Source organism: Myotis nattereri, assembly GCF_964212035.1.
Source record: "Myotis nattereri genome assembly, chromosome: 6".
Classification (NCBI taxonomy): domain Eukaryota; kingdom Metazoa; phylum Chordata; class Mammalia; order Chiroptera; family Vespertilionidae; genus Myotis; species Myotis nattereri.
In genome coordinates, this window is record NC_138081.1 from 17304517 (window position 1) to 17328665 (window position 24149).

At 36.5% G+C, this 24149-nt stretch overlaps 1 protein-coding gene across 3 annotated transcripts in view; it reads right to left on the bottom strand.

The window, feature by feature from the left end:
• Nucleotides 1-24149, bottom strand: part of SUPT3H (SPT3 homolog, SAGA and STAGA complex component) — a 441321-nt gene that overhangs the window by 402196 nt on the left and 14976 nt on the right. For all 3 annotated transcript variants that reach the window (XM_081094253.1, XM_081094254.1, XM_081094252.1), the window contains exon 2: nt 22641-22741. In XM_081094253.1, the coding sequence (XP_080950379.1) occupies nt 22641-22741 (101 nt within the window). The remainder of the gene's footprint in view (nt 1-22640; nt 22742-24149) is intronic.

The window sequence follows — 24149 nt, forward strand, 5'->3', positions numbered from 1 at the left end:
TTATATTGAGGCTGAAATCTACTAGTAAATGGTTTTTTTTCTATACTCACAAAACAAACTTTCTTCATGAAATGGATGAAAATCAGTGTGAAAAATCTACTTATATAAAAACCATGGGTGGTGTTCATCACCACCACAACCGCCGTGACCAAGTGGAAGAAAGTCAGTCCTGCAGGGGTTGTCTGGCAACGGCTGTGCCCGCCCCCCAAACTGTTTCCTGTAAGGGCGGGGTTTGAGGCAGGAACCCGCCCTGGGAGGTGGAGGCATATCTTTCTAAAGTGTGCCGCGCCAGCAAGGCCAGGGGTGAACCTGAGTGGGGGTAGCTGAAAGGCTTAGAAAAGACAGACAAGAGAATGAAAGCCGGGTCTCGGTGGGATGCTACTTCTCTGAGAGACAGCAACCACGCCCACAGCCATGCCTTTATCTTATAACAGATGCTACAAGGCAAAGTAAGGGCATGACCAAGATGTTTACAACATTCTCATGGATTTCAATCCTACTCAACTACATGCACCTGAACTCTATCAAGACTACATCACTCAGGCACATGTTTGGACCATAGGTTCAAGCTTACAACTACAGCTGTTGGCTATAATTGTGCTGGGAGGGCCCTGCCCTCCAAGCTGGGACTTGCACATGGCAATGAGAGGACTGTGCCCTCTCATCAGTCCAAGGCTTGGACCTGTCCAAAACACTGTAGCGGCTCCCCACAATAAAGTTTTAATTCTGTTTCTTTGTTACTAATGTTGTGGCCCCACCCCATAACAAAGAAATAATTTCTGGAGGATGATGCCCAGGAATCAGGATTTTAAAAAGATTCACAGGTGATTCTAATGTGCAGCCAAGGTTGAGAACCACTGCTATGGATAATATTAAAAATATATCTAAACGTGCAATTCTTTGTCCAAAAAATGAGCCTGTTCAAAAATTAAATGAAGAAAATTTGGATATACTCGATGGAGATTTTCACACATATTTGAGTGATAATTCCATTGATTCCACAGATGATGCTGAAAAGGAAAATTTTCCTATCGAATTTCTTAATTGTATTACTCCTTCGGGAATGCCATGTCATAAATTAAAATTGAGAGTGGGTGCAATCATCATGCTATTGAGAAATCTCAATAGTAAATGGGGTCTTTGTAATGGTACCAGATTTATTTTCAAAAGATTATGACCTAACATTAACAAAGTTGAAGTATTAACAGGATCTGCAGAGGGAGAGGCTGTTCTGATTCCAAGAATTAATTTGTCCCCATCTGACACTGGCCTCCCATTTAAATTGATTCAACGACGGTTTCCCATGATGCCAGCATTTGTGATGACTATTAATAAATCACAAGGACAAACTCTAGATAAAGTAGGCATATTCCTACCTGAACCCGTTTTTGCACATGGTCAGTTATATGTTGCTTTCTCTCGAATTTCAAGAGCATGTGATGTTACAGTTAAAGTACTTCATCACAAGGGAAATTAGTCAAGCACTCTGAAAGTGTTTTCACTCTTAATGTGGTGTACAGGGAGATATTAGAATAAGTTTAATCACTTTATCAGTCATTGTTTGCATCACTGCTGTTTTTATATCATGTTTTTGTTGTTTTCATATCCTGTTTTGGTCGTTTTTATATCATGCCTCTGTTGTTGTTATATCCTTTTGTTACTGTTTATTAATAAATTTATATATGATTTTCATATACATTTTACTAATTTCCTTTCATCTCTCACACATCTATTATAGAGAAAGGCAAATAGCAATATTAAAATATCTCTGCTAATTAATTCCCTTTTTAAAAAAATATATTTTATTGATTTCTTACAGAGAGGAAGGGAGAGGAATAGAGAGTTAGAAACAACGATGAGAGAGAAACATTGATCAGATGCCTCCTGCACACTCCCCACTGGGGATGTGCCCGCAACCAAGGTACATGCCCTTGACTGGAATCAAACCTGGGACCCTTGAGTCTGCAGGCCGATGCTCTATCCACTGAGCCAAATCGGTTAGGGCAATTAATTCCCTTTTAATGTGCACGAATTTCGTGCACTGGGCTACTAGTAATACTATAAAAAAATTAGTGACACTATTAGCACAATATGCTTTAAAGTAAATGGCAAACTACAGGTCAAAACTAGGTCGTATTCACTTATGGTCCCTCAAATTGAGAAAAACAGAACAGAAATTAGATTGTAAATACTTCTTATAAAAACTTCACTCAATCAGAGAAACAAGGTTAAAGAAAGATTTCCCACATTTGACTCCTAAAGATGAATATTACAGAATGCTTTTCATCTGACTTCATGAAATATGTGAAACCCCTTCCTTCTTACTACATACAGAAGACTCAAGTCAACATATTATGAAACTATTAAAAGTATTAGTATTCCAAAAAACAGTTGTATATTTCATTTGAACACTGTAAGTCTATTTATTTGTAAATGATTTTGTATATGTGGTCTGATTACAATTTTAAAAAAATAAATGACCGAATACTGAAATATAATGTCAATATGGTTATCTCAGGGTGATGACATTATTTCTCTTGTTGTTCTAGAGTTTCCAAAAATTTCTCAAACATGTTACTTTTACAATCAGAAAGAGTTAGTTATACAAATATAAATTTAAAAATATATATATATAAACATGCATGTATGTGCATATGTGTATTTAAATATTTATGTGTGTATGCTCCTAACCTGCCTACTTATGTCTAGTTTCCTAAAATTCTTGTGTAGCCAAAACTCCTGCTTCCTTAGAGAGGCTTTCCATAAATGAAGTTCCCACATTCCACTATCTCCGTGTTCCCTGTACATTATCTTTCACAGTCCGTATCACAACTCATAATCAATTACTTATGCAAATTTGTGTCCACAGTGCATAGCACATCATATTTACTTAGTTTTATGAATAAAGATGTTTGTATTTAGCCCTGGCCTGTGTGCTCAGTGGTTAGAGCATCAGTCCAAGCACCAAAGGGTCTTCTCGGGTTCAATTCCTAGTCAAGGGCAAGGTACTCAGGTTGCAGGTCTGCTCACTGACCCCAGTATATCTCTCACATGGATGTTTCCTCTCTCTCTTTCTCTCTCTCTCTCTTCCCCTTTCTCTTTCCCTTCCACTCTCCCGGAAAAGCAATGGAAAAAATATCCTCAGGTAAGAATTAACTACAACAAAAGTTGTTTGTATTTATAATCTCCCCACTGATATAAAATTTTGTCTCTACAAGTGGCATCATGATTATAAATGTTATTGACTGTAATATGAATGGAGTATCTAAATTTCCATTGAGTACTTCTGGGGACAACTGGGGAGAAAAGAACATCACTAGTATTTCGGTCTCCTCTGCAAATTTAAAGTCAATAATAGGTTCACAGTAATTCTCTACACTTTGTCCTTCAAACTTCTATTAATGAGTCTACTAAAAATAAGAATTAAGAAAAATATTAAGTTTCTTTCTTGGCTTTCAGATTACCTGCCAAGTTTTCTCTCAATCACCATCCAATGCAGATGTGATTAAATCGGGGGGGGGGGGGAGGGGGGCGATGGCACTGCTCGATACTATTAGTGCACTGGCTCTCAAAGTGTCAGTCCCTGGACAATCAGCATCACCTGGGAATTTACAAGAAATGCAAGTGATTGAGCTCATCCTAGATTTACTGCACCAGAAAGCCTGTTGGTGAGGCCCAGCATCTTAGAATTAGCAAGGCTCTCAGGGGATTCTATGCACCCTAAAGTGTAAGAGTTATCATTTGGATTTATTTCTTATAAGCCATAGGTTGTTTCATTGGTTTTCATCAATTTAATCTGCCAGTATATTTCATCATTAAAATTCTACTACTGCATGCCCTAGCTGGTTTGGCTCGGTGGATAGAGCGTCAGCCTTCGGACTAAAGGGTCCCAGGTTCGATTCCGGTCAAGGGCATGTACCTTGGTTGCAGGCACATCCCCAGTAGTGGGTGTGCAGGAGGCAGCTGATGGATGTTTCACTCTCATCAATGTTTCTAACCCTCTATCTCTCTCCCTTCCTCTCTGTAAAAAATCAATAAAAGATATATTAAAAAAAAAAAAATTCTACTACTGCAGTGTAAAACACTATCTCAATGAAGGAAGCAGGGGGATTGGTTTATAATTGGGCTCAAACTACTTATCTCATAAAAGACCCATGACAAGCAATTCACATACTGGCTATGATGGGTGGCACTGCTTTAGACTAAATGTTGGGAGTTGAAATGAGAGGGGAAAAATTAGGTACAAAGAATAATTTGTAAAAAATAATGTCTGGCTGCTGAAATATGGTCAAAATTAAATCAATGTGTCTTTTAAAGGAAGTGTTGGAAACAAAACATTTTTTGAAAGATAAGCTCTTTTGTTAGCTAAATGTCAGGTTCTAATCAGGAAAATTTAGACATTCTAGCAGTGTCTTAATAAATGAAATCTATATACTCAAAGGAGTCTATAATAGATGATCACAGATATTAAGGCACACAAATAAGGGATGCTCTAAATACATATTAACACTTCAAGTATATACATCAGTCATCACTTTAAAGTGGGTCCAATATTGTAGTAGCATCTCAAATATAAAAGTAAAACAAATAACTGAGTCAGGGGTGGTAGTTGAAAAATTTAGAAATAAGGAGAAATAGTCAATATAATACTTATAGCAGAGAGGCTCTAAAAAATGAACTGAGCTGATTTTTTTTTAAAGGTATATATATCTACACTAATAAAAAAGAAAGATGCAAATTGGCCATACCTCCGCAACACTCACCAGCCAACCGCGAGTATGTAAATTAACCCAACAAAGATGGTGGCAGCCCCACCCCCCAGCCAATCTGGACCTCTGGGCAGCACGCATGCAGGCACAGAGCGGCCAGGCAGGGCAGGATGCCAGCTATGAGGGGGAGGGCGAGGGGCAGAGGGAGCTACAGGAGCGGTGCTCGAGCCACAGCAAAGATGGAAGGCAGCGGCCAGAGCGAAGGCCTGGGTCCCGGGTGCCGGAGGAAAACCGTAGCCGGCAGCCAGGGGAAGGAAGGCCTATTACATGAAATTCATGCACTGGGGGGAGGAGGTGGTGTCCCTCAACCCAGCCTACACCCTCTCCAATCTGGGACCCCTCGGGATGTCGGACATCCCTCTCACAATCCGGGACTGCTGGCTCCTAACCGCTCGCCTGCCTGCCTGCCTGATTGGCCCTAACCACTCCCCTGCTGGCCTGATTGATGCCTAAATGATCCTCTGCCAGCCTGATCACCCACAACTCCCCTCCCCTACCACGACTCACCTCCTCCACCGGGCCCCACCTCTGCTGTGCATGTGGCCATCTCATGATGGCCATCTAGTGACAGCCATCTAGTGACAGCCATCTTGTGACGACGTTAGGGAGTGATGCATGAGGGCGTGATGCATGACAACCATCTAGGCTATTATTAGTATAGATATTCCTAAACCCAAAACTAACTTACTACACATCCTAGGGCAAATAACCTCTGCTCTTCAGATTTTTCATGAGTAAATAAAAGACTACCCTAAACAATTTCTAAAGACTCTCAGATTTTCCATTTAAAGTAATTAATACTACCAACAATCCTTTCTTTTGAATGAAGGCAGATAGTTGGTCCTCTAAAAATATGTTTTGGTTTAATTCTATCTATAATCCTAAGAAGTCAAACTAATTTAATAAAGGTATAGACATTTATATAGATTTGCACCAAACACCTACCTATCTGCTATGTAAATGATTTACATCACCTCATTCAATCCTCACAAGATACCTAGGAGATGAATACTGCTAACTTTATAAACAATAAAGCCCTCACAGCAATATAAAAAAAGAGAATTAATGAGATTCACTCTTGTTTGTATGCCTCCTTCCTTCCGCAAGGCAGACACTGCATATACTAGTATATTACATTTTCTAAAAGCAATAGTTTATAAGTAAATCAGAGACACCCTAATAGAATGTTACACCTTAAAAGTGTTTTTCATGCCCTGACCGGTTTGGCTCAGTGGATGGAGCATCGGCCTGTGGACTGAAAGGTCCCAGGTTCGATTCCAGTCAGGGGCGTGTACCTTGGTTGCGGGCACATCCCAGTATGAGGTGTGCAGGAGGCAGCTGATCGATGTTTCTCTCTCATTGATGTTTCTAACTCTCTATCCCCCTCCCTTCCTCTCTGTAAAAAATCAATAAAATATTTTTTTTTTTTAAAAAAAGTGTTTTTCATGCAGCAAAGATTAAGAAGAAACAATTGCAGAACTTTACATTTGTAACTTTACATTTGTAACATTCCTTAAGAAACAAGGAATCACATTTAATAATAGGAATAGAATGCCTTTAGTTCTCGCTCAAGTTATAAGTAAGCAAAATAAAAACCTGATGTGTGATATTAAAATGTTCAAAACCTTAACAAATCAGGAGATGGCCAAAATAAAGCAGTAATCAGGAGATGGCCAAAATAAAGCAGTATATATATCTGTATAGTATAAAGATAGATTACCCAGCTCCTATTTCCTGCCTTTTTCATTTTGAAGACTTCTGACCTCTTGTTTAATTTAGCAATTCCTAAACTATACTATCATATTATAAGCACAACTTCCTATTCATTCTATTAAATTCAATACCTACTAGGTACCTAATAGATACTAGGGACTGTAAGATAAGAAAATTAAAAATCTCTGTACTCAAGAAGCTTATATTAAGGAATAGAGAGATACACAAGTAAATAGAACTCTGTAATACAGTAAAATAGGAACTTTTATAAGTATACAGTACAAGGTGCCACAGGACAGAGAGGGAATAACCAAGACTGGATAGGTCAGGGAAGCCTTCCAGGTGGATAACATGTCCTAGAGCAGCCGTGGGCAAACTACGGCTCGCGGGCCGGATTCGGCCCGTTTGAAATGAATAAAACTAAAAAAAAAAAAAAAAAAAAAGACCGTACCCTTTTATGTAATGATGTTTACTTTGAATTTATATTAGTTCACACAAACACTCCGTCCATGCTTTTGTTCTGGCCCTCCGGTCCAGTTTAAGAACCCATTGTGGCCCTCGAGTCAAAAAGTTTGCCCACCCCTGTCCTGGAGTCTACTAGACGATGCTTCTATTTTCTGTTATGTTTTCTATTCTTCCAGCTCTCCTAATGATACCTTCTACTCTTCTTAATTTTTTCCTTCATTGAAATATCCAAACCTTCTCCTCCCATTTTTCTACAACGTGATCAACTCCTTCAGACTTCTTATTCCATTCCTCCCCACCAGCCTAGGCTCAAAGATCAGAAAATTTCAATATTCTTCTACTACATCTGTCCCTCAAATCCCTAAATCAGTCCAATCATCTTTCTTTTCCAGTCCTATACCCAGCAGAGCTGAGCACTGTTAAGAAAATCATACAACCTCTTGCTGTTAGAGTTCTTATAAATGCTGACTAAACTCAGCTGAGTCCTTGATAACTTAGGCAACACTAAGCATGTTCCTAATTAGCTTTGTCTCCCTAACTCCACTATTGCCATCACAAAAAACCTTGACCACTCTCTTCAAGCTTCCCAACCTCCCATCCTTGCCAACCCCAGCTGGTGGCCTTGCCTACTTCTTCAAAATGGTATAAATGATCACTAGGCATAGCTAAAAATATTACTTCAAACTTTTTTTATGAGAAAAAAACGTTATGTGTTTGTACTGAACCCAGCAACTGAACTAAAATTCCTAACACTGTTTTGTTGAGAAAACAGATGCGGTCCCAAACAAGAACTTACAAATGAACTTTGACCTGCTTGCTACCTGACAATTTCAGCTATTAAAAATACAGGCAAAAACCAGAACTAAGAAGTAAACTCAGCTCTCAAAACGGATACTAAGTTTATGCACCAAAGATCACGTTATTTTTCTAAGACTTGGGAAAGTGTGTCAGGCTTTTCTAGCTTTTGAACTCTTATTTTAGATACAAATCTAATAACATTGATTACTGGCCTATCATTGACTGGAAGCAGCATTCAAAAAAGGGGAATGTGAAACACCGCCAAAGTATGACACAATGACAACAAAACTATCAGTTGCAAAGGAGAGAGAAAACATAAAAATTCTACAAGATATATATAAATTATGACAGCAAAGAAAAGAACAATTTACCACAGTAGTTTAAAATATACTGCATGCCTCTATGATGCCCTACAGCAGTGGTTCTCAACCTTCCTAATGCCGCGACCCTTTAATACAGTTCCTCATATTGTGGTGACCCCCAATTTCATTGTTACAAATTGAACATAATTAAAGCATAGTGATTAATCACAAATATAATATGTAATTATATATGTGTTTTCCAATGGTCTTAGGCGACCCCTGTAAAAGGGTTGTTCGACCCCCAAAGGAGAACCGCTGCCCTAGGGCATCACTATAGTACAAGTGGATTGCAACACCTGATGTATACAACAAATTTTCAGTTAAAAAAAAAGATGAGCCCTAGCCAGTTTGGCTCAGTGGATAGAGCGTCGGCCTGTGGACAAAAGGGTCGGTCCACGGTTCGATTCCTGTCAAGGGCACGTACCTTGGTTGCAGGCTCCTCCCCAGCCCAGGCCCTGTTTGGGGATCATGCAGGAGGCAACCAATCAATGTATCTCTCTCACATCAATGTTTCTGTCTTTCCCTCTCTCTTCCACTCTCTCTAAAAATCAATGGAAAAATATCCTTGGATGAGGATTAACAAAAAAAAACAAAAAAGATGAAATTATACCTGGTAATCTGTTCATACGTAGTCATAATTGTGCATAATCTACTATAGAAATGTTTTCATTAAAATGGTCAAAATAAGATCCATTCGATCACTCAGATTAGCTCATATACTTATAAAATGAAAATATATATATTCCTAGCCCTAGCTGGTTTTGGTCAGTGGTTAAGCATCAGCCCTTGCACCAAAGGGTCTCAATTGCAATTCCTAGTCAAGGGCATGTACCTGTGTTGCGGGTTCACTCCCTGCCCCCAGTGGGGGTGCATAAGGAAGGCAACCAGTGGATCGATGTGTCTTTCTTATATCGATGATTCTTTCTCTTTCTCTTTCTCTCTCTCTCTCTCTCTCTTTCTCTCTCTCTCTCTCTCTCTCTCCCATTACCTCCACTCCCTCCCTTCCACTCTCTCTGAAAATCAATGGAAAAAATATCCTTGGGGGAGGATTAAAAATATTTTTAATATATATAAAAATATATTTATTCTCTATGATTTATATTGCATAAACACCCTTGTATATAATGCCATTAGTCAGGATACAGTTTAAGATACATATAAAAATTAAACTAGTTTTTTGTTTCCAATCATGCTCACCATTCAATCATAAGACAATAAATACATAATTTAAAGTTGAGAGGATAGTTTGGTTGATTTTTACATGCTGTGGACACAGCACAATTCTACATTTAAGCAAGAAAAACAAATATTAAAGAAAACTGAGAAGTTTTTCAGAGTCTCTAATCATATACTAGTTAACCAACTCACTCATTAATCAGTATCTATCCAGTGTTGTTTCAAATAAACTTTCTAAATGTAAAATTATTTCATTAATCAACTTTAAAAGTAAAATGAGTTGCACAAACCAATGTCTGAAATCTGAGAATAGAGCAAAAATCAGAAAAAGAAAAATAAAACTGCTTAAAATTTGCACTTAGAATTTGTTTTGGAGCTTGTTAAAATGATTCCTAAAAATTCATCTGGAAGAACAAAAATAGGAAAAAAGAGAAGAAATCTTTTAAAAAGAAAAGTTATGCAGATGACCTTGAACTATAATACCAAATACTAAAACATATTAAGAAGCTATAATAACTAAAGTAATGCAGCACTGGCAAAGGAATAGACAATTCAATGGGACAGAGAAGAAAGTCAAAAATAATAATTTATTATCTCATGAAGGCAGCATTTCAATTATGATAGGAAAGGAAGGCTTATATAACTGTCGTATTGATACCACTGGTAAACCAATTCAAAGTAAAACTGACACCATACAACAAAATAATGGATTAAATATTAAACTGTAGAAAATAAAAGCCTGAAATATAAGAAGTACACATTATGATGTATAAAATTGAAGGTAGGTCTTTCTGTGGAGGCAATAAAGAAGTATATGTCTAATTTAACTCTACATTACAAATGAAAACTCACATATTTAAAAAAAAAGAATTATAAACAAACCGTAAGAAAACCAAAAGATGGAGGGAAGAGGTTTAGAAAGACTGCCAAACATGATCAACAAAGGATCAATGTCTTAAATATATGAAAAACCCTTAATAAACAATAGGAAAAAACAAGAACTTGATAAAATTGTGTAAAGAATATGAACAAACACCCACAAATGGAGAAATATAAATACTTTCAAACTCAGTAGTCAAAGAAGAGCTATAACACAACATGATGTTTCTATATCAGAGAGAGATGGAGAGGGATGCTCTCATAACTGTTGACAGAAATGTAAATCAGTCCAACTTTCCTGGAGGAAAAATTAGAAAGAACTATCAAAAAAGCTCAGTGGATAGAGCGTCAGCCTGCGGACTCAAGGGTCCCAGGTTCGATTCCGGTCAAGGGCATGTACCTTGGTTGCAGGCACATCCCCAGTGGGGAGTGTGTGGGAGGCAGCTGATCGATGTTTCTCTCTCATCGATGTTTCTAGCTCTCTATCCCTCTCCCTTCCTCTCTGTAAAAAATCAATAAAATATATTTTTTAAAAAAAAAAGCTTTTAGATTCAAAAATTCTTCTTCTAAGACTTCAAAGGGTAACAGGTATCAAACTGGAAATAACAATATGCTTCAATAACAGGGGATTAATAACATATTAGATACCCATACAATAAAATAATTTTCTAGTAACATAGAAAATTGTTCACAGTATATTAAGTGGGGAAAGAAGGCAGAGCACAAAAAAAACGCACACCCAACAATGGTTAAACATTACTAAGAACTTAAAAAAGATTGTCAGACACAAGGACACCTACCCCAAAGTGTAGGAGTCACTGTTAGTAAGGGATTACAGATAGCTTTTAATTTCTTCTTTTTGCTTCTGTGTGTGAGGATCATATTACCTCTCCTGACTTAAGGAACTCATAAACAAGTTGCCTTAGTTTCTTTGAATAATAAAGGCCTTCCCTTGTGTTTACTTAGGTTCCAAAGTTTCTGTTTCCACACAGAAAACTCAACTACAAAATGCTATAAAGACTTTAAATTAAACACATACATATATTATTCTTTCTCTTTCTCCCTTCACAAGTCTAAGTTTTTTACATGTAAATAATATACACTGAGTGGCCAGATTATTATGACCACCTGACATTTGTAGGCAAATTAGCTATAATTTCCCGCTGAAGTTGCTAGAGGGCCAGATCATTACAAACGTCTGAACAGCACAACATACCTAAGTATCGTTGCTGATCAAGTTCATCCTATCATGTTAATGGCGTATCCCAATGGAGATGGCTTCTTCCAACAAGACAATGCGCCATGCCACGGTGCTCGTATTGTGCAGGAGTGGTTTCAAGAACATGAGGGAGACTTTACCTTGCTTAGGTGGCCCCACAATCACCAGATCTCAATCCAATTGAGCATTTGTGGGATGAAGTTAAAAGAGCCATCAGGCAGCTGGTCCCACAACCATCAAATCTCACAGAACTGGAGAGTGCTATTCATCAGGCATGGTGTCAGATTCCTCGCATCACCTTTCAACATCTCATGAAGTCAATGCCAAGAAGAATCGCCTCAGTACTGAATGCAAAAGGTGGCCCAACAAAGTACTGATGGGGTGGTCATAATAATCTGGCCGGTCATAATAATCTGGCCACTCAGTGTATATTATATATGTCACATTACTCAATATTGGCAAGGCATACATACAGTATACTGTTGGTGGAATTATAACACATTAAAACCTTCATGGAAGGTCATTAAAAACCTTTACGGAATTAGTTCTAATACTTAAAGACGGGAAGGAAAGAGGGACTGTAGCTAAGTATGAAGTCCATTGCAATCATATATGTAACACTGAAAAATGAGAAGAAACCTAATATATTTAACAAGACTGCTTAAAGACATCATAATGGAATACAAACTATTGGAGCTATAAAGATAATGCCACATATTTATCAACATGGAAAGGGCTTCTGATATAAGCAAAAACCCAAGTTATACAATAGCAGGCTTCTGATATTTATTTTTATATGCATTTGAAAGGAACTGGAAAGAGAAATCCAAAAGCATTAACAATCCTTTAACTCAGTCAGTTTAAAGTATTCCTGAAGGACGTCTGGAAGGTCGTTCAGCTCTCTGGCCTAATTAGCATATTACACTTTTATTATTATAGATATTGTTATCCATATTAAACACACATTACCAACCAATGTAATAAAGGGATAAAGAGAAAGCCACAAAAGGCTAGTAACACTCTACCAGCCATGGCAAAAACTGGTCATAACATGGTTCTTTCAAGATAGAAAAACCTATGAAAAGTAAAGGAGGAAGAAAGCAGTCAGTCAAAGATAACAGATTAAAGCTAGATCTCACTACTCCACTAAAAAAGTGGTTGTGAACCCTATGCATTCTGTCTTGGGAAAAAAATGTTATGCCAATCAGAAAACCTAACGCCTATAGTATTTTTAAAAAGGTTTATGGAGTTTTGCTTAAGATTAAATCTATGCAGAGATATAAGAAAATTATATTTGCCAAAGGTGACATAATCATACCAATATATAGTTTTTGTAATGTATTTTCATATGTTAAAAACATACACACATATTAATATATATTATTAATGCATATCATAGAATAAGGCAATTCCAATTGCTTTCAATGTAATGTAAAACTGCATGTGAATCTCACATGTAGAGAGAATTAAAACTGTGCCTTGGCAAATTTAAAAACGGTCATGGACCCTTAGACTCCACAAATAGTCAAAATCAAAGAGATGCAACCCTCTATATAAAGAACCTACTAAAGGTGTAAAATTACACCTTTTTAATTTTAGTTGCTTACATTCTATGTCAATAGAATTTATTGTAATCAACACGTAATCAGATATCAAATTTAATTTTTTACCCAAATTTACTAAATGCTTTTTAATATATTTTCTATATAGAATAATCTATTTTTACCTAATACTTTTTTAAAAGATTATGAACTTATACATTTAAAAATAATTAGTTTTCAAAATCTTAATATATTAAAAATAAAATTTTGAATTAAGAAAATACTGACTAACATGCTACTAACTTCATAGTTCCTGGAAACTTTGCAAATCTCACTGCATAAAACTGAGGGCACAAAACTTGCAATCCTATATAATAAAAACCTAATATGCTAAATGTCCGGTCGTCCGCTCGTCTGTTCAACCAATCAAAGCATAATATGCTAATGATATACTAAGGCCGCTCAAACGCTCACTATGACATGCACTGACCACCAGGAGGCAGACGCTCCAACTGGTAGGGTAGCTTGCTGCTGGGGTCCGTCCAATCAGGACTGAGCTAGACGGGCCAGACACACCCATGCCCCCCCCCCCCCCTGCCGACTGGCCTATCTCCCATGCCCCTCCCCGGCCCTGATAGTGCACCAGTGGGGTCCCTCAGCCTGGCCTGCGCCCTCTCACAATTCAGGACCCTTCAGGGGATGTCGGAGAGCCAGTTTTGGCCTGATCCCACAGGCCAGGCTGAGGAACCCCACTGGTGCATGAATTCATGCATCAGGCTTCTAGTATTACATATTCAATTACACATGCTGGCATGATAATCAAGTGCAATACAATATATTCAGGAGTATAGTCATAGAAATTTCAGAAAGACTAAATATCAATATACCATGTAAATGCACAAGTGTTTTTAAAAAAAGTAACACACTTCAATATTACCCAGATTTTCCAGAAAACAGAACATGAATGTAATATTAAACTTACCAATCATCTCTACACTGCCAAAGTAACCACAAATAAACACCCCCAAATCTTTAAAGAACTGTGGAACAGCCTGGCTGGTGTGACTCAATGATTGAATATTGACCTATGAACCAGGAGGTTGAGATTAGGTTCCCAGTCAGGGCATATGCCTACGTTGCAGGCTTGATCCCCAGTGTGGGGCATGCAGAAGGCAGTCGATCAATGATTCTCTTATCATTGATGTTTCTATCTCTCTCTCCCTCTCCTTTCATCTCTGAAATCAATAAAAATACGTTTTTAAAAATTTCAAAAAAACAAACAAACTGTGGGACAATGACAACCAAAAAAAGAGGCAGTAAAAAGTAAGTCTATGACAGTGTTAAAATTAAATCTATACATATAAAAGCCTAAGTGACCAAACGACCGAACAAAATAAATGTTTGTCTCATTAATTTTTCCCTATGTATTTCATTCTCTCTTCCACTCTCTCTCAAAATCAATGGAAAAATATCCTCAGGTGAGGATAAAAATAAAAATTAAAAATCACACAACATGTAAAATATATTCTCCCCAATTTCAATAAAAATATAACATAAGCCCAAACCGATTTGGCTCAGTGGATAGAGCATCAGCCTGCGGACTGAAGGGTCCCAGGTTTGATTCCGGTCAAGGGCATGTACCTTGGTTGCGGCCACATCCCCAGTGGGAGGTGTGCAGGAGGCAGCTGATCGATGTTTCTCTCTCATTGATGTTTCTAACTCTCTATCTCTCTCCCTTCCTCTCTGTAAATATATATGTGTGTGTGTGTGTGTGTGTGTGTGTGTGTGTGTGTGTATATATATATATATATATATATATATATATATATATATATATATCATAAATGGATGGAACTGGAGAGCATTATGCTAAGCAAAATAAGCCAGTCAGAGAAAGATAAATATCACATGATCTCACTCATTTGTGGAATATAATGAACAACATATACTGATGAACAAAAACAGATCCACAGATAGAGAAGCATCGATTAGACCGTCAAACCTCAGAGGGAAGGTAAGGGAGGGTGGGGTAAGGGGGAGAGATCAACCAAAGGACTTGTATGCATGCATATAAGCCTAACCAATGGACACAGACACTGGGGGGGGGGGGTGAGGGCATGAGTGTGGGGGTAGGGGGCAAGAGGGGATAAGGACACATATGTAATACCTTAATCAATAAAGAAAAAAAAATTATATATATATATATATATATATATATATATATCATAAGCAACCCGAAAAGAAGTATTCCTTGTATAAGTTATATTTTCAATATTTATTCTGTTGTCCAATATGGTAGCCACTTAGTATATATGCCTATTTAAATTTAAATTTAAATTAAAGTAAAATTTAAAGTCCAATTGTTTAGTTGCCCACCTCATTTAATGTGCTCAATAAGTACACAGGATTAGTGGCTATCATACTACAAAATACAGAAAATTCTATCACACAGAGAGTTCTACTAGAGAGAATGCTATGATGTAGACAAATACTTTTATAATTATAGGTAATTATAAAAGTTCTTCCCATAATACTGCAAACATTTCTCCCTGCACTTGACACATGCTTTCCAAACTTCCTATGTTAATGATGACAATTACTTTTTTTTAAAAGGTAACAACTAAAAGGACAGTGATTACTATATGTGGGGAACAATACGATATGCTTTGATTCAATATCTCATTTCATCCTCATAAACCCTATGATGTAGAAACAAGTTCACAATCCCTTATCTGAAAGATGTATTTCAGAATTCAGAGGTTTTCAGGTTTTATAAAGTTAATACTGTACATAAACCATAAGCTACATAACATCCTCAGTAGGGTCTAGGAAAGCACTTAGCAACGCAGTGGAATGAATGAGTATTAACACTAAAGTGAAGACAAACATAACTGCATATCACTTAGGTCCTGGTTCTGCCATCATATCAGTTCAGAACAGATAGTCCCATCCTCCAATGTGGTAATTTTCAACTACATTGCAATTTTAGAATGACAGATCTATACATTTTTACCTATTTTTCATCACAGAACTACTAAAATGACTCCATCTCCCTAAATTTCAAGAAATTACTTCTAAGATTGAACAACTGTTTTTCCCCCTGGTTATTAATTATGTACACTGTATCCTTAAATAAAAGTCCCATTTATTTTCTTTACATGAGAGAACTGATAGAGATATTTAGGTACAAATTCAAAACTGTATTTTGTCACAGTTACCAAATGACATTTTTTTTCAATGCAGGCCATTAATTCAGTTGACTCTAGCAACTTAAACATTTCCTTATTCCATTTCTGAAAGGAAAAAAAAAGTATAACCAACTTTCAGTTACATAGCACTTTTATGTTCTCAATCAACTTTTACATACATTTTCTCACTGTCAGGAAAGATTGTGACCAATTTAGTATTATAATTTGAAAATCTTCCTCAATCGTGTTATATTTATAAACCAGTGTATACCTTAAAATATTATAAATAGATGCCTCTCACAGAAAGTAAAAGGATAAATTTATCCACATATTTTAGTGTAATGTAAATACCAGGAATTAAAATAAAATATTTAATAGTGACATAATATAAATATAAGATAAACACTTAAATATTCAATAATAATGTGGCCATATTTATATCTAAAATTATGAAATATTGCAAATATAAGCAACCAATATGGAGTATACTGAGTACATCATTTCTAAGAAAAATTATGTTTTCTCTTGATTACTGATATGGCCTTGCTTAAAGATTTGGTGATTAGGAATAAGACAATGAAAAAAATGCTATGATAATATGAAAATAACAACTTAATCCAATACTTCTTATAAAATTAGACCTCATTTCTAATAACAGTAATTAAGTGAACAATTATTTCACTTTCACATTATTACTTCATTATTGCACACTAGTCAAACATAAACTAGTAAAAGTTCATTTGTTCACTAATTTTATACATCAAAATAAAAGTTTTATTGATTAAAATGTAGCTTAGCATAATTTGTCAAGAGCACTGACTCTGGAGTTAGACTTCATGGATTGAATCCAGGTCTTGCCAATTTGTATCTCAATTTTCTCATCCATTAAAGGGAAATAACAGAATTTACCTCATAGGGTTATATAAGGATTAAGTGAAATGGTATATGGAAATACTCAGGTATATGGTACACATTATGTTTTGTACAACCATTCACTATTATCAATAGAATTGTTAAAGCATCTTTGAAATTATAATGTATTAATGTTAGCACTTTTTACCTTTAATAATTTTTCTTTGCTCTAATTTTCTGAAAAACTTAAGTGCACTATGTAAACTCAATAACTGAAGGGACCTTGTGTCAGTTTAGTAACTTTCTACTACTAACTCATATATTTAAATTTTTCTATTGACTGATTTTAGAGAGAGTGGAAGGGAGAGAGAGAATCATTAATTTGTTGTTCCACATTATTATGCATTCATTGGTTGTTTCTTATATGTGCCCTGACCAGAGACTGAATTAGCAACTTGGGAGTATGGGGACAACTCCTCAACCAACTGAGTTACCCGGCCAGGGCTATTAACTCATATATTTAAATATTAAATCTCTTTAAAGTTAGACTGAGGTAAGGGTAGAACTGGGAATATATTCTTACACAACTCATAACTTCAAAATGCTAAAAGGCCAAATTATACCATTTCACATATACAATTATGCAGTAGTCTAGTGCACAATAAATAAATGGTTGTTGCTATTTATCCCAAAAATTCCCAAGAGAAGAAGCAAATCTTACTGAGAAAATTATTAGTTCAGTTTTGGACATACCAAAGTTGAGGTGCTCATGGGCATTCCAGGAAGCAATCAGAATTAGATCTAAAGTTAGCAAGCTTACCCTCAGAAGTTCATCACTTCCTCCTGTGTACTGCTATGGAATTTATCACATCCTACCACACGACAATTATGTCTCCACAACCATCCTCTACTGTCAGACTACCTTAAAGGCACGTAGGTCCTGCCATGTATGGGCTCAATAGTGTTGATTTTTTTAAAAATACAGAATTTGAAGATCCGTACAATTAAAAGACTAAATTTTATCGTATATAAATAAAGGTCTGATTTTTAAAAATTATTCTTCATCTGTGGATTTTAAATAAGGCTGAAATTTTCATTTGGCAGAATTCTTACAAAATACAGGTAATATGTAAACAAAATCTTTTTTTTTTTATTTCATCACATGAAAATTACTAAATGTTACCAAGCAGTGAAACTCTGGCATCATTACTAGGTCTATAAACCTGAAAAAGAGTAATACAAGTCAAGAAGCATATAAATAAGGAAGAGAGAATCCAATGAAGACTTCTTGAAGTGCATTTAAATTAAAATTCTTACGAAGTTTGTTAAAATAACTGCAATGTGAATTGAAAAGATTTCACTTTTTAATTTACAGGTTACTTGAGTTCAGTAACTTAAAATGAAAGGCCTCTGGACCCTGCCAGCACATGTATTAAAAAAGCAGTGATAAGTAGCATCTAGCAAATGTGCACAGTTGTAAGTTGCTGCCATCCCCAACCCACTAGCATTAGTTTGACTGCTAATCCTTTCACTTAAAATTTGTCGAAGCACTTCCTAAAGAATGCTTCACTGGCAGTATTTACCACCTACACTTTAAATATGGTCAATTCTATCAAGGCTCCAACAGCAGAACAGACTGGCTGCCAGTTCTATATTTAATAGCAAATCATGACAATTTAATTTGTGCTTGACAACTAGATACCTGAAACCATTCCCTGGAAATGTCACTACAATATTGTTACTTATTTGGAGGGGTAGGACCCAAGAGAAAAACAGGTCATTAGTGGTGAATGGGTGAAGAAGACAGTAACATTAGGGATGGAAAAATAGCAATACAACACAAACAGACTTAAGAGAACTGTGAAACTGAGCATTCACGGAATGAAATTCCTACAACACAAAATAAACACAGAGATGTAAGCCTACACTTTCTCATTTGAAATCGCATAAGCAAAGATCAAATGTATATTGATTCTAAGTTTATATAACAAAACCCTGAAAACTTTATACCAATAGAAAATATTGTTAAATTAAAAAATATTCCCCCAATTTTGGCCCTACTTTTTTTGCTCTATGAAGCAATTCATAAGGGGAAAAAAATAACTTCAGACTATAAATGATGAATGTAACTATTAGGAGTAGCCTCTCTATGAGGTCTGAAATAGAAGGAAAATGTATATTTCTTCCAAAGCTGTAGCCAACAATAACTTTTGCATTCTGAATCCAGCTTAAGCACATTAGTAGGGAAGATGTTTGCAAAAGTATTTAATAAGAAAGTGCTGAATTTAGCTTTTATTTTATTTTTTTCTCAGTTTTCTTAAGTGGCCTGCAGTCTATCAAATGCATTAAGCAGAACCTCTCCTAAGTATAAATGATAAAAAGGAAAAAAAGCTTTATTATTATAGAGACCTGTTTCTATAGATAAAGGATCACCAAACTTTTTCTGTAAAGGGCCAGATAGTAAATACTTTCAGCTTTACTGGCCATGTGGTCTCTATCACAAATACTCAACTCTGCCATGAAGCATGAAGGCAGAGATAGATAATAGATAAATGAGTAAAACCTTATTTTCAAAAACAGGCAGCCAGTCCATGAGCCCATGGCCATAGTCTGTTGATCACTGCTGTAGAGCATATTAATTATGTATCAACAAATATATTGCTTTAATAAATAACACCAAATTTAAAACATGATGTCTGAAATTTGCTTTAAACTGTTGCATTAAAAACAAGTGGAGAGTAGGGGAAAAGGTTAAATAAGACTGGCAAAACACAGTTATTGTTAAAGCCAGATGATGGATACATTGGGTTCATTATACTCTTCTGTATAATATATACTAGTGGCCTGGTGCACGAATTCATGCACAATGAAAGGAAATTAATTGGAAGGAATAGTTTAATATCGCTATTCGAACTTTCCCTATAATAGAAGTGTCATCCAAATTCACAATCGACAATGACAGATCGAAACACATGTGCGCAATTGGCGCCAGCAAGAGCTTTATATGTATCATGCATATGTGAGTCAACTTAGCCTTTTATATATGTAGAATAAACTTGCTTAATTAGACCTGCTTTCTGATGTAGCTAAACTTTTTCCAGCCCAGTAAAGCACCCCAACTTCCCTTTCAGGTAACTGTCAGCAACACAGCAGTAAATATCAACATGAAGCAGATTATTATTGTAGATCACGCAGGGAGAAAAAAGGGTAAAATATTTAACTGCCGCAGTGTTTTACTATATTCTGCACAGTGAGAAAACCTGAAGTCATTTTCAAGATCCACCATTTCTTACTTCTTCTCAGTCAGATCAAGTATCTAAGCTTTCTAAATCTCCATTTTCCGGCTAATGAAAAGAAAATAGGATTCCACTGAGTCTCTTATCTGCCTATTCCAGGACTTCTGTGAGGATCAAATGAGATGAGGCACAGGAAAACATTTCACAGATATGTGGTTACAGTGTGAAATGTTTGCACCTGGCTATAAAGCAAGTCATGTTCCTGGACTGAAGAAACTGCAAGGAGGCTAGTTGTTACTAGGGAGAGGAAGCCGGGCGTTGCTATGTGATGTCATTACCCGGATGGACACTTAGCATATTAGCTTTTAATATATGTAGATTATATATAATACGTTTTAAAACACAAAGTAAATCGGTGGACTGGCTCTCTACAGGAAAATGAATTTCCGCACTTTACTATAAACCTTCTAAAACACATTTGACGTTTTTAAACATAATTAACATAATACAACATAAAAGATTCTGTTTTGTTTTGTTTTGTTAATCCTCACCCAAGTATATTTTTACACTGATTTTTTTATGGAGAGTAGAAGAGAGAGGGAAAGACAGAGAGAAACATCGATGTGAGAGAAACACATCGATTGGTTGCCTCCTACACAAGCCCTGACCAGGATCTGGGCCAGGGAGGAGCCTGCAAGCAAAGTACATACCATTGGCCGGAATCAAACCTGGGACCCTTCAGTCCTCAGGCCGACGCTCTATCCACTGAGCAAAACCAGCTAGGGCAACATAAAAGATTCTTAACATAAAGCTACTAAACCATAATGAAAAAACTTAAACTAATAAACTAAATATACTAAAAGTGTATAAAGGATAAACCCTTAACATTTTCCATAATTTAAAACACAAGGCCCTGGCCAGGTAGCTCAGTTGGCTAGAGCATTGTCCCGATATTCCAAGGTTACGTGTTCAGGCTCTGGTCAGGGCACATATAAGAATCAAACAATGAATGCATAAATAAATGGAACAACAAATCAATGTTTCTCTCTTTCTCTCTCTCTCTCTTTCTTCTTCTCTCTAAAATCAGTAAATTAGAAAAAAAAACTGACTCACCTCATACAACTCCCAAATTAGTACATTTATTTTATCCTCATCTCATCCAATCTCTGGTTTTTGAATATAATTACTAGAGGCCCAATGCACAAAATTCGTGCAAGGGCTCGGCCCCCACAGCCCTGGCTTCGTCCAGAAGGTTGTCCGGAAGGACATCCAGAAGGTTGTCCGGCTGTCCGGTCTAATTAGCATATTACACTTTTATTATTATAGATTTTTAGGGCATACATATATTATTTATGTTAACATATAATAGGTTTAATTTTCAAATGAATTAAATAATTTTTTCTCAGTTTTAAACTCTAGGCAATAAATATTAATAGATAAAACCCCCCACATAAACAGACGCTGATCGAGGTCTCCAATAATTAAGAGTGTAAAGGAAGCCTGAGACCAAAAAGTTTAATAATCTGTAACCTAAATGTTTTCAATGTTGTTTAAGGTATGTTCACCAAAAAAGTATTAGATATATGCTCAAACGCATTTTTTCTTGGAACAATAAATGCCACACAGTGGAGTCCATCTATTATGAAGGCTATCAATACACACCCACAGGAGGAAGACACTTAAACCTTCAAAAGAAACATTCTTTTAAAATTGCTGGACATGTCAGGAATAACGCATCCATGTCAGGAAAAAAAGAGTTCTAATGTGTTGTCCCTCATGCAGATAATTGTCTCCTGAACCAATAATAAAGAAAAACTAGTATGTGCCAACTGACATTTCCAATAAATATGCTATTAAATCAAGATATGCAGTCTCACTCAATGCAGGAAGCCAGAAATCAAGCGGAAAAGAGCCTTAGGCAAGAAATCATAATGACTGTGCAACTTTTCAAAAACTCAGTGTGTTTTTTAAATATTCTAATTTTTTCCTCAATCTTCTGAAATACAGTGATTTCAAATATTATCAAAACTAAAAAGTAAATTACATTAGGCAAATAGAATTATTGTGACATTTGAGAATAATTGAGAACTCTGTGAAAACACTGCAACTATGCTAGGATATAATCTATATCAAAATTTTCTAAATCTAAAATGGGAATAAACAATTTGTAACAGATAATTAGAGCAAAGAGATTTACATAAATGTTCATTCTTTTATAAATTAAACCAATACTTATTTTCCTAATACAGTACAATTGTAGCATTCTTAACTAATGCTGCCCCTTTGGTCTTCATATTGTTATTGAAAATGTTGTCAGACAATATCATTTTTATTTAAGTACAAGTTTCCCAGTTAAGTTTTATAAATGTTGTTATTTCTATTGTCTTTTATCAACATGAATAACTTAACATAGTAAAAAGTAAGATGCAGAGACATACTTACATCATACTCTGCAATTCTGAGGCAAAGCTTGCAGACTTTCCTGTACTTCTTCCACTACTTGAAGTGGCAGTAGACATTGGGCTGGCTGCAGTATTATTCATCTAAATAGAAAAGAGAAATAACACAAAATGTATTTAATTATAAATAAATGCGAGGAAAACAAAAGCAATTATAAATTACATCAAAAAGTATAGAAAATTTTAAATTTCTGATTTTGTGTGTAAATCTGATTTTTTTATACTTAATGTTCTTTATTAAAATGAAATAGTAAGCCCAGCCGGTATTGCTCAGTGCTTGAGCATCAACCCATGAACCAGGAGGTCACAGTTTGATTCTCGGTAGGGTACATGCCTGGGTTGTGGGCTTGATCCCCAGTAGGGGGCATGCAGGAGACAGCCCATCGATGATTCTCTCTCATTGATGTTTCTATCTCTCTCTCTCTCTCCCTCTCCCTGGCTCTCTCTAAAGTCAATAAAAATGTATTTTTTTAAAAAGGAATAGTAAGGTGGGAAAAAACTGCTTAGTCATGTATGATACAAAGAATTACTCCCTTGAGTGATAAAACATTTCAATACATATTTTATAAGTAATGGGGGGAAAATAGTCATTAAAATATTTTAATAGAGCTCAGTGGTTTTCAAAATGTGTTCCAGGGAGCCCTAAGACTCACTGGCACTATTTCAGGGAGCTCCCAGTGGCCCCCAAGCATATACCTCATCAGTTCCATCCAGAACACCAGAACAACTCAATATATAAATAGAGTTCCAAGTGAGATTTCATTTAAAGAATAAAATTGTACAACTGTAAGATACAAAATTAGAAAATCCAAGCACAATCTAATCCCTATATGAACCAAAGCCTTAATACAAATAATATAAAGTCAATCAGTAGATCAGAAGAAAGCATTGTGATACTTTATAATCTTACTAGAGTCCCAGCGCATGAATTCATGCACGGTGGAGTCCCTCAGCTTGGCCAGCGATCGGGGCTGATCAGGGCCAATCGGGGCCAGTTGGCCAGGGGGAGGGACCGCAGGAGGTTGGCCAGCCAAGGGAGGTTGGCTGTGGGAGTGCACTGACCACCAGGGGGCAGCTCCTGCATTGAACATCTGCCCCCTGGTGGTCAGTGCACATCATAGCAGCTGGTCAATCGGTCGTTCGGTCACTTAGACTTTTATATGTATAGACTAGAGGCCCGATGCAAGAATTCATGCATGGGTAGGGTCCCTTGGACTGGCCAGAGATCGGGGCCAATCGGGGCCATCTCGCCCAGTCTTGATCGGGCTGATTGGGGCCAGCTGGCCAGGTGGAGGGACCACAGGAGGTTGGCCGGCCATGGGAGGTTGGCTGTGGGAGCGCACTGCCCACCAGGGGGCAGCTCCTACATTGAGCATCTGTCCCTTGGTGGTCAGTGTGTGTCACAGTGACCGGTCATTTGGTCGTTTGGTCACTTAGGCTGTTACTAGTATGTGTGTGTGTGTATATACACACACAGACAGACAGACACACA